Source organism: Ylistrum balloti, unplaced genomic scaffold, assembly GCF_031769215.1.
Source record: "Ylistrum balloti isolate Yb309-2 unplaced genomic scaffold, AGI_CSIRO_Ybal_v1 Utg370936, whole genome shotgun sequence".
Lineage (NCBI taxonomy): Eukaryota > Metazoa > Mollusca > Bivalvia > Pectinida > Pectinidae > Ylistrum > Ylistrum balloti.
In genome coordinates this window covers 23,036-42,224 of record NW_026782529.1, presented here as the reverse complement: position 1 = coordinate 42,224, position 19,189 = coordinate 23,036, and the positions used below count along the sequence as shown (strand labels likewise).

The window sequence follows — 19,189 nt, the reverse complement described above, 5'->3', positions numbered from 1 at the left end:
CAAGATTATAATTTTCAGATTCATGAACATTACGGAAATCTGAGCTCTAACATTTCCATCTCGATTGTGAGTTTTCCAATCTATCTGCCTCCAGATTATTGTGAGTGCATTGTACTTCAACAATCTATTTTCTCTTAGACTTCGTCCAGCAGCAGTGTTTTGGAAAATCTTGATAATTGACTCAGTCAAGTTATGGCACCTTGACAGCTCTCCGAGTTAAAGATGAGTTTGTTCCTGTGTGACTCATTAAATGATCAGTGCAAAACATTTTACTCATGAAGGGATTCCTCTGTGACTCCTTTGACCTTCAACTCATCCAGAACTCGGTCCAGATAAGTAGGGTCTGGGTACGCAAACCTTAAACAAACAACATTGAAACATAGAAATAAGTTGATGAATGAAAAACATACAATCTATTACGCTAACAAGAGATCTCTATAGCAGGACCTTGACTGCCAACACGGATCTCCAATATATGCTGTTTAAAACTTGAATTTTCCCTTCTCTTCTCTTATTTTCTGTTAGTTATACAAATATATGAAAAATATATGAAATTTAAGAATTTCTCTTTAGGAATAGCAAAAATTATCTTTGACAAATTACGGATGGTTGCTAGGCAGCAATTCTGTTTCTCTCATCAACCCAAAAATCCAGAAGGCACAACTAGGTAAGAAGAGGAACCTATATACGAAATCTGACAGAAAGATCCATCCAGCATTTTTCAAGAATAGCAATAACAAACTTAATTGTCAAAATTCAACATGGCCAACTGTAAACTGCTTCTCCTTACAAACCTATCCCAAAGTCAAAAGGGTGTAACTTTGGGCTACGGAGAACCTGTATCTTAAATCTGAGAAGAATTCATCCAGCAGTAGCCATGGCAACCTTTTGCAGTCAAAATACAGTAAAGCTGTCTGTATGCCATTTAGTTTTTTTTCAGATCAGTCCCAAAATTATTAGGAACCATGTGGAATCTACATAGTAAATTTGAGTAAGTTCCAACAAGGACTTCCTGTAAAATAGTAATAACAAGTTTTCTTTGACCAAAATCTAAGATGACCACCTGGCGGCCATTTTGCATTTCTGATCAGTTCCAAAATCAAAACTGCACAAATAGGAACCAAAGGGAACCAACATGAAATCTGAGAAAGATCTGTTCAGTGCTTCTCAAGAAATATCGAAACAAGAACTGTTTAATGATGGACAATGAATATTAGAGAGTAAAGTGATTTGAACAGTCCACCATTATTGGATGGATTAAGGCTAAACATTGTAAAGATTACTTGTGTTAGACAGGGTAGAACTCTTCTGTGCTGTGATTCTGATGAAAAGCAAGAAAGTTGATGAACCAGTTTCTTGATTATCAATACTTACGCCTGAGGACCACCTTCCTTTCTGGTTTTGTGGTGAACATCATTCCAGGTAACGACACCATCGTAACCACTTGTCCTTGACCTTCCAATAGTAAAAACTAACTTCCTGTCAAAAGCTATCTTTAACAGTTTTGCCACAAGACGGCCTTTCTCGTTGTCTGGGAGATAAGCACATCTGGTAATACCCTGGTAGTGTTTACCAGGCGTGGGGTGGTCAGGCTAAAAACACAGAAAAAGAGGCTGTCAGAAAATACCTGAAATTCTTCATCAAGTCAACGTAATGGGATTCATTACTGAAAAGTATTATAAGTTCTTATTCAAAATAAACAGAGATTTTTTTTTGAACTAACAAAAAATCTTTTGTTGATACTCCATGGGTTATGATTACATTCACTTTCTGCAACCTTAGAACACATCATGCCAAAATTGAAGATTCCATGTGCAACACCTTGTCGAAAAGACTAGTCTGATCCTTTGATGTACATCAAACTGAACTCATGGTCACATAACGGTATATTGTAATGGCTTGAAGTTGAGTGTTCCTCTTTTGTAATCTTAAAAAAGGGGCATATCAGTCTGTGATTGGTCAGTTTTATCAGTCTGTGATTGGTCAGTTTTATCAGCCTGTGATTGGTCAGTTTTATCAGCCTGTGATTGGTCAGATTTTTCAGTCTCTGATTGTTCAGTTTTTTTCACCTGTGACCCACTCAATACCAATCAAATTACTCTGCTTGTACTTTTTTTTTGTACTTTTGTACAATTTTAACATGAAATATTTCAGGATGTGCAGGAAGCAATAGTGAGCATAACTCCTGTAGTATCGAGGTTGTCAACAAGTCTAGAATTTATTCTTGTGCATACTGAAAAAAAATTACAAATAGTAAAGTTACTATATTAATCTAGGATTGAGTTAGCATTATTTTTCAATATCCCACAACATACTTACTCCCTGTATTCCACTAGGGAAGCTATAAATGATGTTGATAACACCACATCCACTGTAACCAGGCAAGGACTTTTGGCTTCCATATGACTTCATGGTTTGCGTAGTCATTGTCCCTGTTGGCTGGTCCCCCATGATCTTCCCATGTACAGCCCCACACTGGGGACAAGCGGGTTTGTATTTAAACTGCTGATCAATACAGTCTGTACAGAATGCGTGGCCACAGGATAATTTCTTAGGTTTTGTGATGGTGTCAATACAGATACAACAGTCTTCCACAACCTCTTTAACTGCCCCTTGGGGATGTCCACTCACATCAGGTGTAGTCTGACCTCTCTGGTCAGCTGTCTGATCTTTCCTGTCGGCCATTGATTCCTCATCACTTTTGATAAATTTCTTGTCAAATATATCCCTCAAACTACGTACTGCTACTATGTCATCCGAGCAGACATACAGTGTTTTCCTTGTTGTGGTTTTGTCAGCATACATTTTACAAACATCAGCTATCTGTTTGGATATACTAATGATTGGAACTGGAAGCTTGGGGACTTTTCCTGTTCATGAAATAAATATAAGAATAAAATTTTATGAAATGAATATAAGAATAAAATCTTACTTTTGACTTATACCTTATCAGACTGAATTTTCAAATTTCAACAAAAAATGAGGTACCTGTTAATATCAACAAGAAAATGATGCACCTGTTTATATCAACTAGAAAATATACCTGTTTTTATATCAACTGAAAAATGATGCACCTGTTTATATCAAGTCGAAAATGATGTACCTGTTTATATCAAGTCGAAAATGATGTACTTGTTTATATCAAGTCGAAAATGTTTCTGTTTATAACAACTAGAAAATAATGCACCTGTTTATATCAACTAGAAAATATACCTGTTTTTATATCAACTAGAAAATGATGCACCTGTTAATATCAACTAGAAAATGATGTACCTGTTTATATCAAGTCGAAAATGATGTACCTGTTTATATCAACTAGAAAATATACCTGTTTTTATATCAACTAGAAAATGATGCACCTGTTAATATCAACTAGAAAATGATGCACCTGTTAATATCAACTAGAAAATGATGTACCTGTTTATATCAAGTCGAAAATGATGTACCTGTTTATATCAAGTCGAAAATGTTTCTGTTTATATCAAATAGAAAATGTACCTGTTTATATCAACTAGACATCAAAAGTCTACTAGCCATTGTATCTGCTATGTATTAGTATTCAATATGACAGATTTCATCAAACTCACAGAAAAAAATTCAGTGATTTCTGTATCATTTTCTAATCTGAAAATCAGAACAACCAATCTCACTTATACTAATGACCTTGAAAATGTTGCAAATGTAACACTAATAATGATTAAAATCTTGATTATTTGTAAGTTTCCAGTCCTTGTATTAAACTTATCATAGATTTACACCCTGTCCACTGTTAAGTAAATTTGGATAAAGTTTCACAAGTGTAATTATCAAATGACATACATTACAAACTTTGAGTTGCTAATACTGGATTATGATATTACAAGGTGTGTGAAGATGTAATGTCTTACCTGTTCCAAGGATTGGTAATGCTAATGATGCTACATCAGGACAATTTTTATCCCATAAAGAGAAAATGTTGCTGTAGGATTGGTCCAGCTGTTTCCAGAATTTACTCTGGTCTTGCACGGCCTCAACATTCCATTTAGGTGCAACCACATGTAGTACATATTTAAAATGTGAATCTCCAGCTAAAGTGTCGCGTACCTCTGTCAACTTTGGTTTTCTCTGCTCAAGTGTCAGTTCATATCTTTCATTGTCTACATACTTTTGTCCAGCTACTCGGGCAATTTCCCTTGCAATCCTTCCCGTACTGTCACACTGGACATTCTCAGGGCTGACAATGGCATCTGTTTTCAATTCCACAATATTTCCATGGACTATGTGTACAGTCAAATTATTTCCAATTTGGTACTTAAAATCTTTTACACCTGGCTTTGAATGCTGCTCAGTGAAAGACAGCAGACTAGGAGAATCTACAGGGGAACCATCTGTATCTGATGGCACACTTCTGGACCTTAGAATAACTGATGGAGGTTTTGTATGATGAATGGTGGATGTAGGTGATTTTTTCCTGTCTCCATTGTCACTTTTATAACTATCACTTTTCCCAAAGCATTTTGTGAAAGTTGTCTGTATCAGCTGACACATTTCGGTGTCCTTATCTATAAAATGAACCTCAGTCAAGGACGAGTCATGTCCCCTTGTTCTACTGTACTCTTCTACAGCACGATAGTACTGTTGACTACAGAGTTCTTTTGGAACACCAAATATACCTGTGTGATGAAGAAATTATTTCATATTAGTGACACATTCAGGGCTATCACACCCCATTTTGGGACTGGGACCCAGGGCCCTTAGAATTGGGAAAAATAGCGGTGTTTTCCTTAGAATTGGGAAAACTTGGGGTCTAAATTGGGGAAAAAAAGATACTATTTTGCATCGGGAATGGGGCCGAATATCGGCAGATCGAGAGACCTGACATTTCATAACCATCATGATACATTATCTTATGACAGGCCTAAGGGTAGGGGGTTGGGGTTTCGGGTTGGTTAGTTGGAGGGCGATATATTAACTGAAAGTGGAGGATGGGTTTACTGAGGGGCATTGAATAATAGTTAAATGTTTACTTAACAGCTATAGATGTGGGGGAGTTTTTCATCAGAAATGAGCTTCATATTTTAATAATTATGGCATCAAATAGATTTTTTTTCTATACTGCCAAAGTTCATATTTTAGTATAAACCACTTCTGCTAAATTACGATTGTGCTAATGCAGTCTCGCTGTCTTTTTTTCTGCTGCAATTACTGTGGGTACACTAATTCATCATTGTGCTAATCTGTATAAATTTGGTTATACACCGAAATTTGAGTAAACCAATACATACATATTTACAGTGTTTTTTTTTTAATTACTAATTGATGAAACATTTCATTGTAACACAGCGATAGTAATTGTTTATGATCAGTACCAGTAATTAATATGTTATTAAATAAATAAATTTGTATACTGCAAAGGTAATTAAGAGATTTTGAATTTTGCTATTTTTGAAATAAAACTGCAAAAAAAAGAAATAGCTTAAAATCAAATTAACAAAAAAAACACTTAGGATCATTTTGGGATATCAACAAATACTACATCCTCTTGTAATGAGCTTTTGCTGAAATTACAACAGTTTGAACTGTTAGCTTTACAGCTTATTTAATCAATACAATTTGTGAGAAGATTTCATTTATATGAAAAATCATTGAATGCTTTGAGATTCTATTATCCCAGAAAGTCTTTTCTAATCAAGATCTCAAATTCTGTTGCTGCTCATTTATCAAGTAAGTATAACATTTATATGAAAATTTAGACGAATTCTAGAAAAAATATTTGCTTTTTAAGATATTATTTTCAAAACAAATGCATTTTTCTAATATTTCTGCATCAGAACAGTTACCTGAGCTGATAGCTGGTATAGCTATAGACTTGTATCCTTGGATGTCTGCCTCATCTAAACTATTCTGGACAGTTGACTGTAGATCTTTCAGACAAAGCCACTTCTGGTCATGACTGTAATCATACCACCTTGGCCCTACAGCATGAACAACACCTTTGTACTTCAGATTCCCCGCGGTCGTGGTGCACACATTTCCAACTCCCAGAGGACCATATCTAGCTATGTAGTCCCTGCTCTCTCTGTCAAACTCGTAACCAGCAGCACTAGATATCACCTGGGCCACTCCCCCTCCATGTTGTAAGTCACCATTGGCGGCGTTTACGATACAGTCCACATCAAGATGGAGAATACTACCCGAGTAAACTTGTACTAACAATCCTTCTGCTGTTTTAAAGTCAACAGAACTTACACTACTATAACCAGTAGCTGAGTTAGATTTTCCGGCTGATCGGCTTCCATGATATGAATGACGGAATCTATCTCTCTCTGATGGAGTGCCCTGTTGAAGTGAAGAATTGTCAAATCTCCTATTTCTTCGTGTTTCTGTCTGTTTTATCCGACCTAATCCCAGTGAAAACTTGTGTTTTGCTGCTTGTAAGTCACTATAATTGAGTGCCATTAAATGGACCTGTCTTCTTTTATCTTCTTCAAGCTGATAGCAGAAAACTGCATCGACATTTTGATGAATATCTGTAATGATTCTGCTGATTTTGGTTTCTTCATCTGCAGAGAACGAGAAATCATCTTTGTTCATGATCTCTATGTGTTTCATTTTACTTTCAATAGAAGTTTTGACAGCCTTTGTTATTGTTTTGTCAGTGCAAGATACCCGAAGCTTGCCATTTTTGTAAGATATCTGATCTGAAAAGTAATCTTTAGCACTGAAGTGTTTAACAGCCAGAAACGTTTCCTCTGACATATCAATACTTTCCACATATACACCGTGATCTTGTGAATTGTTGAAGTGATCATCAATGCAGTTGACCAGGAGTGGATCTGAACAGAATTTGATCTGAAGTGCTTTATCAACTTTCTCAAGACTAGGCAGACTTTTGCAAACTATTTGATCTTTATTCACGTCACAATGAAGACTTTTCAGTTCTGTCTTCCATTCTGAGGCATGTGATGATATCCCAGGATTCACGCCAGCAACTAATGTTTCAAATACCTGAAAGATAAAGATGGATTCTATCACATTTGTATAAGAGGACAATAGTAGGAATAACATTTATCTAGTAATAAGCCAGTTCCTGGTAATAAGCCCATGTCTATTAAATGCTTTTCAGCAAGACTACTACTTTATTCTACTGTAACAAGCCCATCCCATAACCTCAGGATAAACAAAGTCCAACCATATCCATTTGGTTTTAGAATGGTCACTGATATCCTTAACAAGCCTTTGGTAAAACAAAAGTTTTCTCAAAACTCAAGCAGAAATCTTAACTAGTTAAGTTGAAACTCAGTTGTTTTTACCTCAAATAATACTACAAAGCTTATGACGTTCTGTGACGCTCTTGCTAATCTCACAAGCTCTTGCACTTAGACGGGGAGGGAGAGAACAATAACGGTACTAGAAAAAAGTATTTGCTAATTACTATCCTCATCTGTATGACAATGCAGCTGCAGCATTTTCACAATCAAATCTCTAAAGAAGTCATTTTGATATTATGATCTTTCTGAATATCAGTTGTAAAGAACTTATCATATTACCATTTGGGGTTGTAAATTATCTACCTTTCATAAAGAATGATTAAGGCTCATAAGCTTAATGAACAGTCCATAAATTTTCTTCTGTAATACTTTAAAAATTAGATTTAGAAGTTTTCTTTTCTTTCATAGTAACAGTTTGCACTATTTTTTAATGATACATGTACTTTGTTTAAGATGCATGTTTTGTTTAAGAGTGAAGATTTGTTTTGGTAACCTATTCAACCTTATTTTCAGAGCCTGTATTGTTGTAACATCATGGAGAGCTTAGGGTGTATTGTAATATTCTATCATGAAATATGACAAGATAAAGATAGCAGATTTCAATGTAAACCATCATTTCATTAAAAGAAGCTCTTATTAAAACTTTGTAAATATGTTTGATAAATATGTATTTTATGTAAATAAGGTACATGTGAATCCCAATTATATGTTGTGGATCAATGTGGCACTTACAATATATATTGCTTATTCCCCTTTAATGTGACAAACGGAAAATAATTTTTTTTTCTATTTATAGCTTATTCTCTCTGACAAAAAATTTTAAAAATTTACTTTTTTTCTTTACATTGCCAATTCTCTATAAAATCAGTTTCTTCGATATATTGCAAATTCCCTCTGACAAATTATAAAATCAAAATGACTTGTTTCAAACATGATTTTAATATAGTTTTAAGCTCGTGTAAAGAAATCAAAATATTAACTTGAAAGATTTTAATGTTCCTAATGACTAGTTAACCTATAATGGACATGTGCTTACATATGTTTTATGTTTCTTTGACTCCATTAAAACATTTCTCTGTTTCTAATAAAACATCTTAACTGCTATTGTTATACAAATTTAACAAGCACATAGTCATCAAGATCACCCGCCCAAGTTCATTTGTAGAACCCCAGGGGGCTGAAAAACACTTTTTATTCAACATTAGTTTCCCTTCCTGGAGGGTCTTTTTTTTATACCAAATTTGATGAAAATCTGTTCAGTCATTCATGACTAGTAAAGTGATTTTTAGTAAAGAGTTGATGGACCCTAACCAGCGCATGGATTACAGACACCATATCAAGGTATAAGCACTATGGTACTAGACCTTTGGACCAGGTCAGCTAAATATTGATGAACGTATGGACACAGGATACAGCACCATGATATGACTTCACCGGTCTTTCAGAGTAGGTGAGCTAAACATTATTTCACGCGATAACTTACATCAATGTCCTGTACAGGAGGATGCTGATCCTTTTGAAGTGGAAGTTGCTCACTTGGAACAGAGCGATGGCTTTCCTGTGAATGCAGCATTGTTTTATCAAGATCTCTTCTTTGTCCAGTGTCCAGCTGGTAACCAGGAGAGCTGTTTGGACCATGCAATGTATGCGGTTTAGCATGCTTATTGTTGAGCAGAAGATGATTTTCACTGCTAGAATTAACATGTGATGTTCTATTCCCGGAAAAGCCCATGTCATTTTCGAAATCATAATGACTGCCTTTAGTAGGATGAACTCTTCTCTCTGCAGAACGCCCAGTGTCATTTTGGTAACCAATGACTCCACCTGTGGCACCCTCTCCTGATGACTCAGCGGGATGCCCAGTGTCAGTTTGGTAACTGGTATATCCACCAGTGGCCCCCTGTACTGTTCTCTCAGTCAGATGTCCATTTTCATTAACAAAATGGTGGCCTGTGTTATCCTGTTTAGCAGTTTCTGACAGAAAACTTTCGAAAGCCTTTTCAACGTTGTTTTTGTCTGCAACCAAGGTGACTTTAAACCTCAAATCTGACTGCTTCATGTATCTCACTACCTTCCATGGGCACTTCTTTTTACCTAGAAATAAAATTGATGGACACTTGTATACAGGATATGTAAAGCATTGCATTATCAATGGTGATGATATTAATGACGAAGATACCATAAATTTCTAAAATGTTGATGATGTAACACACTTTTTGATAGAATAATTATCATTACCTCATCACAGGTATACATATGAATTACAGTGATGTCACTCAGACTGGGACAATAATTCAGTAAGTTGAACTCTGAAACATGATATTACTGATGTCAATGTAAAGATTGGCAATCTTCTATAACAGTACTTTGTAATAAAGACCTTGACCTCTGAAACATGAAGCACCTGTGTATTGTTATAGTAAACCAGTATCTATAGTTTGATAAAAATCCCTTTAGGAAGAGAATAGATTAATGTCACTGAATATCGATTGATATAAATTTCTATAAATAGTAACAGTAACCATGACTTTGACATCCGAGTTGTTGTTATACTTGACCTTTCTCATTAACTATATAGATCTATATAGTTATCATAAACTATTTACAATCTACTTCCGAAATACAGCTATATTGGTATTTTAATCAGTTTCAAAATACACAATGCAGATAGGAATCAAGGTGAACTCTCATAGGAAATCACCTTCCAGCGAATCTCAAGAAATATCAATAACAAACTTCATATGGGACCAATGGCAGTCTACAGATGAAATGTGAGAAAGATCAATTTTTTTTTAAACTTCAGAACTAATGAATATAACCAGAATCCCCTGCAGACGCAAAATCAATTTTGATAAGTTACAATATTTGACAAAGTTTTTATTAAAATCGAAGGACAGGTGAGCAGTGTATAGTGATCTTGTTACTATGGCAACCAAAGGTTTAGTCCATGTATATATGACAAAGATCCATCCAGTATTCCTGAAAAAATAGCAACAACAAACTTACAACTTTCAAATTGTCAGATTGCTGTCTGTCATCATTTTGTTTTTCATCGTCCACACTCAACAAATACTAAATAATGTCTATACATAGAATTGGAGAAAGATCCATTCTCTAGAAATAGCGATTTTAAGGAGTTGGTTAAGGCAAACATGTGATATAGACCAAGGACTAAGGCTGATTTTAACACCAGACCAAGGCTTATTTCAACAGCAGACCAAACAGCAGACCAAGGCTTATTTCAACAGCAGACCAAGGCTTATTTCAACAGCAGACCAAAACTTATTTTAACAGCAGACCAAGGCTTTTTTAAACAGCAGACAAAGGCTTATTTTAACAGCACACCAAAACTTATTTTAAACAGCAGACCAAGGCTTTTTTAAACAGCAGACCAAGGCTTATTTTAACAGCACACCAAGGCTTATTTTAACAGCAGACCAAGGCTTTTTTAAACAGCAGACCAAGGCTTATTTTAACAGCAGACCAAGGCTTATTATAACAGCAGACCAAGGCTTATTTTAACAGCAGACCAAGGCTTATTTTAACAGCAGACCAAGGCTTATTTTAACAGCAGACCAAGGCTTATTTTAAACAGCAGACCAAGGCTTTTTTAAACAGCAGACCAAGGCTTATCTTAACAGCAGACCAAGGCTTATTTAAACAGCAGACAAAGACTTATTTCAACAGCAGACCAAGACTTATTTTAACAGCAGACCAAGGCTTTTTTAAACAGCAGACCAAGGCTTATTTTAACAGCAGACCAAGGCTTATTTTAACAGCAGACCAAGGCTTATTTAAACAGCAGACCAAGGCTTATTTTAACAGCAGACCAAGGCTTATTTTAACAGCAGACCAAGGCTTATTTTAACAGCAGACCAAGGTTTTTTTAAACAGCAGACCAAGGCTTATTATAACAGCAGACCAAGGCTTATTTTAACAGCAGACCAAGGCTTATTTAAACAGCAGACCAAGGCTTATTTTAACAGCAGACCAAGGCTTATTTTAACAGCAGACCAAGGCTTTTTTAAACAGCAGACCAAGGCTTATTTTAACAGCAGACCAGGCTTATTTCAACAGCAGACCAAGGCTTATTTAAACAGCAGACCAAGACTTATTTTAACAGCAGACCAAGGCTTATTTTAACAGCAGACCAGGCTTATTTCAACAGCAGACCAAGGCTTATTTAAACAGCAGACCAAGACTTATTTTAACAGCAGACCAAGGCTTATTTAAACAGCAGACCAAGGCTTATTTAAACAGCAGACCAAGGCTTATTTTAACAGCAGACCAAGGCTTATTTTAACAGCAGACCAAGGCTTTTTTAAACAGCCAACCATCAAAATCTCCCTAATGGTAAGAAAGATGAAAACAATAACAAAATCAAACCAAAAATCAAATTTTACAAATGATATTTCAGTATGAACTGATTTCAAAACAAAAAAAGATTAATGAAATGCACATGTTTCTTCAATATCACACAACGACAACATATTCCATTACAGAGATGCAGTAAAAACTCTACTGTATAATGAACTTTAAATATAATTTTACAACAACTGCCAAACAAGCTTTAAGCTTCCATTTTTCCTTATTACTGGCCTTGATGGAATTGCCCTAGGGTTCTTGCTGTGGGAGATATCCCGAGTAGCTGGGAAAAATGGGCACATGACCCTACACCTTTTCATGACTGTTCTAGCATTCAAACCCCTGGAACCTCAGTGAAAGGCAAATGTGTTGCTACTGTGCCATCTGACCATACAAATAGTAAACTTCCCAGAAAGCTTACCAAATAATTTGAATTCCTTTCTTGTTCCTGTGTTTCTCTTTGATTTCTTTTCTGCCAGAAACATGTAAAAATCTTCTTCTGCCATGACAAGTATTTTAATTTCCTGTAAGTACATGTTGTCTCCATTAAATTCCTTAACTGATTTCTTGACCAGTTTTGCTAGGTCTTTGCACGTCAGTTTCCCTGCAGTGAAAATGACAAACTGAGTTATTCACAGCAGTGATATAGTGAAACAAGCCATTACAAACAATTTCAAAAACAAATTAATATTCTAAGAGGACCAACTGAAGCGGAACAACCCTCATAATCATCAAGAAACAGACGGACCACAAACCAAGGAAGATTTGAATAGCCCGTTATTTGTAATGTAATGGCAGATGGATGGAGACATGTCACTGATATAAGAATACAATTGTTTTACGTTTTGACTTCTGGCACTCCAAAGTCTTCGCAACAAATCCCACAGATGTTACTCTTCCTTCGCATGAATCCTTCAGTGCTCTTTGGATAATTTTGGTAATTTTATCGTCAAAATCAAACAGTGCCCTAATACTTAGATAATGCTGTGAGCCTTTGGTAAGCCATTTTGAAGTGTAGCCAGTAGCAGTAAGTTCTTGGTACTGTGGATCTGAAAGAAATATTGACAGTAATGTATTTCAAAACAGTTTGGTCTGCAGAAATTGAATTAAAAAACATTGCTAAATGCATAGGAAGTTAATGGTGTCTTTACAGGTTGACAGACAGGTTATACATATATGTGTCTAAGATTTAGGTTGTAATAATGGGTGTTAATTCTGTTGAATTAAGAAAAATACATGATTACGATACCAACTATCCAACTATTGTAATTTTCTTTTTGATATAATCAACCATATCATCATCATTATCATCATCATCATCATCATCATCATCATCATCATCATCATCATCATCATCATCAGCATCATCATCATCATCATCATCTTCATCATCATCATCATTATCATCATCATCATCACGCAAAGCACAAACATTGTCAACTAAATGCCTTATATGGTCAATATAGATACCTGAAATACATTCTGCAGCTGTGACAAATTCCACTAAGGCATGAACTCGCCATGCGCATCTGCGGAAAAGCAGAACTTGTATCTGAACTGATGTCCCTTTAGTTGGAACCCTGGCCTCAAGGATACTACAAGGGGGCTCTTTGTCTACAATGCATAGAAAATTTTTTAAGACCAAAGAAGAAAATCAAATATATGTAAATATCCCAGGATTGTTTTTTATGATGTTGTCAAAAAATCATATGATTGATTAAAAAAATTAGAATGCATTATTTGTTTATGTAACTTTCTGTGACAAATATTGTTAACAAACAAGCGTATCAGTGAAATTGATGAATGCTCCCCGAAAATGACTTTATTGGACACAAAATTTTAACAAAGGACACTATTTCTGTAATCAAGGGGTTGTGGCCCTTTAAATTGGTATACTGCATATTTCCTTAGTATGACCAAATGCAATTTTAAACATCAAATTTCATGCTCCTAGTCTTGATGTAAGCAGCGCTATGCTTATGCCACAAAAATTTAACAAAGGGCCATAACTCTATTCTCAGTGGATATAGGCCCTGGCTTTGCTACACTGCACCTTGCCTTTGTATGTCTGATGTATATATCACCTTTCAATATCCTAGTTTAAATACAGGCAAAGTAATAATACAACACAAAATTTTAAAAAAAGAGGGCATGGCTATTATTGGTTATCTGACAATTGAAGAATGAATGGACAAACCACAGAATTTGTAGATGGTAGTCTGACAAATCTGATGAATTCCCACAATGATATTTCAGACCGCATTCGATTTAAATCCATTCAAGCATTAAGGAATAGTAACATTCTGAAACAAAATATTGACTAACTTCTCCACTTGCTGCCCCTCCCCTAAGTCCCTCAGGGGCCAGATAAACTTTCTGAATTTAGGAACTGATTGCCCTCTCTACGGATGTTTCATACAAAATTTGAATGGAATTCGTTCAAGCATTAAGAAAGTGTAGAATTTTAAAGCAAGGTATTATCTAAATACATTTTTGGGGCCCCATAGTCCCAAAGTCCCTAGGAGTCAAATTCACTTTCTGAATTTAATAATACCCCACCCCAAATGAAGTTTCAGACCAAATTTGGTTGAAATCTGCTCAGGTGTTTAGCAGGAGTAGAGATTTCAATGAAAAGTTTTTGGATGGCGGACAACGACAGATGATGCATGATAGCAATAGGTCACCTTGACCCTTGTTTCTTGCTTAACTATGGCCAAAGTTATGCTCCAGACAAAGGGCAATAACTCTGTAATTGAGGGGTCAAGGGCCCTGAATTATGCACACTGTACATTATTATAGTATGATCAATGTTATATCCACCAAGTTACATTGTCCTTGTTTAAATGCAAGCAATTAGAAGTTGAGCTCCAGACACAAAATATTAACAAAGGGCAATAACTCTGTAATTTACATAGACATATATAATCCTTAATAAAGTGTTTCTTAATTCTTATGATTACAATCAATTATTTTACAGAAATAGTGGCTTATTTCATCATCATACATCAGTTCTTTTCTGCTGTTACATACCATCAGTTCTAGCAGCTCCAAAGCCTCTGTGTTCTTCATAAATCTTAAAAGCCTAAAATAAAAAAAAAAAAAAAAATAAATAACATTAATAATTCTTAATCATAAACAACCAGCATTACTGACCATTGGTTAAAACATGATGTCAACCATTCTTTTTGTACTTTAGGACTGAGCCAACTTGTCACCAAACCCTGGGTTCTGCTAGGGGTTCCATGAAGCAAATAGAAAAGAAACAACTCTCATGAGCATTTAATTTTATTTTATTAAAATATATTGAAGAGAAAGACAGGTTGACAGATACATAACACAGAGCCCCTATGGTACAAAGTACGGCCCAGTTTTTTTTTAAAAAAAAAAAGAAAGAATAAATTGCACCAGCTCTCGGAGCTTCCTACCGACTGACGATAGAGCAGAAAAACAGCAGTTAAGGAAGAAGGTTTGGAGTGAAAGCAGAAATAAAAACAGATAGCAAGGAAGTCCCATCCAGTAATGTAAACAATAAAGAACAAGAGACCCAAGGGCCTTAATGATCACCTGAGTCACAATGGTTTTTGTAACATGTCATAGAAATGATTTAGAAATAGAACTTTAACTATACTGTACACATAATGTAAATTGTCTTATATATTAACTGCTATCCTATGCTATGGCTTCTAACCAAGTTTGAATTAAAAGAAATCCCACTCAAGATTTGAATTTTTCTATATGAAATCTTCCATCAAGGAACAGTAGCACATTCAGTCAATCTGACCCATTTTTGGCCCCGCCTATCAGCACCTGGAGATCAGTCTTGGTAAATATGTGCATCTCATTAAACTGTCATCTTAATCTAATAATTTTAACCTGGTTTGAACAAATTCCAACAGAAAATAAAATAATGTTCTAAAACGTAACTTTCATTAGAAAATAAACAAATAATGTTCAAAAATTAACTTTCCTTTATAAACTATAGTTAACTTTACCCCCTCTCTATGGGGAAATGTGAGACTCTAGGATCACTAAACTTACAATTTTGGTAAACCATCTGAAAGCCTTTCCATCAATGAAGAGTGCTGGATTCTATTATACCTGGGATTTGAGAAGAAGATTTTTGGGGGCTGGGGTCTACATAATTTACAATTTTGGTGCGCTTGAATGTGTTTGTAAATTTTCACTAAGATTGCTGCAGGAGTTTTCCAGAAGAAGTCCAAAATGTTACAAGTTTACAACGCACAACACACTACGCCAGATAAAAGGGGTTTGCAATAGGTATAGGTCACCCTTAGACTTTGTTTCAGAATAGATACACTTTCTTTGGCTGATTTGTTTTTGTCCACATATAAGGCACACATCCAACCACCGAGGAAAAAAAAACGTAGCTTACAAACCGGAAATATGGCATACTAGTGGACAATCATGTTTCAAAATAACAGATTTATTTAAAACTTGACACAATCACAAAGAAATCATAATTAATGAACAAGCTAAATCCAAGTTATTCCAAGAACAGAGAAGTGTCTAGTGTGACTTCTGATATAGGTTTTAAAATTACCAAGAAAAGGACACTTTTTGAATTAAACAATTTTCACGACCTTTTACGAATTCCACGCTTTGGTAGCTAAATAGACATTTTCTATCAGAAAGAGTTTTCATCTCAGGTAAAAAACTCTTTTGTTTCTTTGAGTATAACATCCTGTTCTATGGGTTTATGTGAATCTACGTGAACTATATGAGCTTATCATAGTAACACATTTCTGGATTTCAATGGATTCCAGAATACCTTTCAATTGAGAAATACATCCTTTTTGCCACATTTTGTGTACATCCTTACTTGTTGTTGCGGTGAAAATATATTGTTGCAATGACAAAATTTCATTTACAAAAAATTTTTACAATTCAAATCCATGAACATATGAAATTGAAAAATGTAGACTTGGTACAGAATGTCCTGCTTCACTGTCAGAGGACACAGGAAAATATGTTCACAGAAGTGAACTAAGCAGGCAAAAAGCATGATCTATGTGCTTCACAATATCAATGTCATCACATTTAACACAGTTAAAGGTAACCACACTTCCATGCTTGCTGTCACATTAGGCTGTGCTACATGTGATGAATAATGTTGGTTTCGTTGAACACACAGAGATAGAGCCATCATAGAAGTTTTAAACAAAGGACAATGGCAAATTGCACAATGCTGAATTTAAGCATGTTGTCTAAGATGAAGTTTGTGGAACTTTATCAAAACGAAAGGAGTCCTTTATTTACACAAACTGTCTGTCTGTCTATCTGTCTGCCTCTCTCTCTGTGTCTCTTTCTCCCTCTCTCCCTCCCTCCCTCTCTCTCTCTCCCTCTCTCTCTCTCTCTCTATCTCTCTCTCTCTCTCTCTCTCTCTCTCTCTTATCTCTCTCTCTCTCTCTCTCTCTCTCTCTCTCTCTCTATATATATATATATATATATATATATATATATATCTATAATATCATATATTTGTCAGCTTATCTCCATAACTTCACATCTGGCCAAAAGGACACAAACAATTATGTTAAGTAAATTTGTTAGGACATCAAAGCTTGTACAACACAGACATGGATAGGATTGTATAGAATTTTTTTCTGGCAACTTACATTTCTATTGCAAACTGAGTATCATATCTTTCTTGCATGTGGTATATGAAGTTATAGAAGCTTTCTTTTTAAATATCTGACCCATGTAACATTGAAGGAGGGTCAGTGTTATCCACTTCATCAAATTCAAAGCCCTTTAACACCAATTGTCAGTACTTCTGGACTCGAGACCTCATCAGTGTTTTTCAGAAAGAATAAAAATGACACTAAGGCATGGCACCATACATAGTTAACTTCCATTTTCAACAACAAATATTCTACAAATCTTGTCTAGTTCAAAAGTTAAAGCTGTGACATGTAAAATATAAATAGGACCCCTAATAAAGATGTTTGGAAATTTTCATATACATGTCCATGTAATGTAAAATCACTCATCAATTTCCGTGGAGGATTTATTTTTGTTCATATCATGGGGACACTTAGACCACAAATTCTTGTCCATAAACCGATACAATAATTTAAAATTGCTAATTCGAACTGGGAAGTTTCGAAAACCTGGCAAAGTCCTTTCTTAATCTTAGAAACAGAGATTTGCAAAACTTAAATTTGGAAAACTCCAAAAACTTAATTAAATTTAAGTAAAGTTTGGTCCCAAAATAGCACATTGAACATTTTTGAAGGTAACAAAATTTGACTGCATTGATCCACAAAATCAAATGTCCATGAAACTGAATTATTTTTTGGAAAACCATGAAAATTAAACCCCACAAAAATAGGTGATTTTACAGTAGATCCTTTATGAACTATGAGGAAATAGTAGTGAGACATTTTTACTGACAGAAAAAGAGACCAAGGACACAAAGTGGCTAATGGAAGGTAATTATCAGATTGGCTAAAAACGTTCTTTCTGCAAATTCCTTGACAAAAATGTTCTTGAATTCAATCATTCAGAGAAAATAACGACGTCTTACTGATACCAATGAACAGATTCCATAAATCGACCTTAAATTGTACTTAAGGAATCCTTACCTTCAATATATCATCTTCAAAAATTGAAAACTTCACAACCTTGATATTTGTCTTTTTGCTGGTACCATATTTCATGACAGTATCAAACATGGTCTTGATGACAAGATGGACTGGATATAGCAGTTTTCCTGTCCCAAGCACTGGGAAAGCGATGCTCTGCATCATCCTTTTATCTGCTTCAATAAGACATTTTGTCATCAGCAACTCGAGAACCTAAGTGAGAAATGCATATAATCTTTAAATCCCTTGAAGGAAATTAAAAGATATGAATATTACTAATATTTCAAAACAGAAACACTGAAGTTGCCCCTTAATCACTATAATTGGTTTCAAATTCACCATGACCTGATAAAAGTCATTTATGGTGTAAAACTCCACTGACAATTTTGCACCCATCTAACCTTTGACATCAAGATCACATTGACCTAATTTCAGTGCTCTGGAAAACTTCAGATCAAGAGACAAAGTTTCAAGGTTTGCAAAGATTTCTTTTCAGGTCAAAATAAATTCTACCTCTCATCACACACTCCAGGAGCTAACAATAATATTTATGTAACAGAGGTCAATATTTATTTCAATGCCTCCGATAGGATTCAAACCTAGGACCCCTGGCTTACTAGTCTTGACGCTCAACTGATCAAGATAAGAAGAAGTTCTCTCTAGCTGAGCAGTATATGGTGACATACAATGTATATGTTATTAGAATAGATGAAAAGTGAAAAATATTCAATATCATATAACAGTTGTGTTATATTTTGTACTATTCCATATTTTTTCAAAATTATTTATTTTGTTTTGTATTTAAGGAATAAATTTCTATCTTGTTGTGGGTATCGGCAGATAAATGAATGTACAATTGAAGTTAAGTAAAATTGAATAACTGGTGAATCCCCTAATAACGATAAAATTGAATAACTGGTGAATCCCCTAATAACGATAAAATTGAATAACTGGTGAATCCCCTAATAA

At 35.0% G+C, this 19,189-nt stretch overlaps 1 protein-coding gene across 1 annotated transcript in view; it reads right to left on the bottom strand.

Moving 5' to 3' along the window:
• Positions 1–269: 269 nt before the first annotated feature.
• The window catches only part of LOC132559570 (uncharacterized), a 29,767-nt gene continuing 10,847 nt past the window's right edge, over positions 270–19,189 (bottom strand). The window contains exons 6-16 of the mRNA XM_060224201.1: positions 18,221–18,433; positions 14,646–14,697; positions 13,086–13,229; positions 12,458–12,664; positions 12,037–12,219; positions 8,734–9,344; positions 5,820–6,987; positions 3,888–4,652; positions 2,320–2,870; positions 1,375–1,592; positions 270–357 (exon numbers count right to left, since the gene is read on the bottom strand). Of these exons, the coding sequence (XP_060080184.1) occupies positions 270–357; positions 1,375–1,592; positions 2,320–2,870; positions 3,888–4,652; positions 5,820–6,987; positions 8,734–9,344; positions 12,037–12,219; positions 12,458–12,664; positions 13,086–13,229; positions 14,646–14,697; positions 18,221–18,433 (4,200 nt within the window). The remainder of the gene's footprint in view (positions 358–1,374; positions 1,593–2,319; positions 2,871–3,887; positions 4,653–5,819; positions 6,988–8,733; positions 9,345–12,036; positions 12,220–12,457; positions 12,665–13,085; positions 13,230–14,645; positions 14,698–18,220; positions 18,434–19,189) is intronic.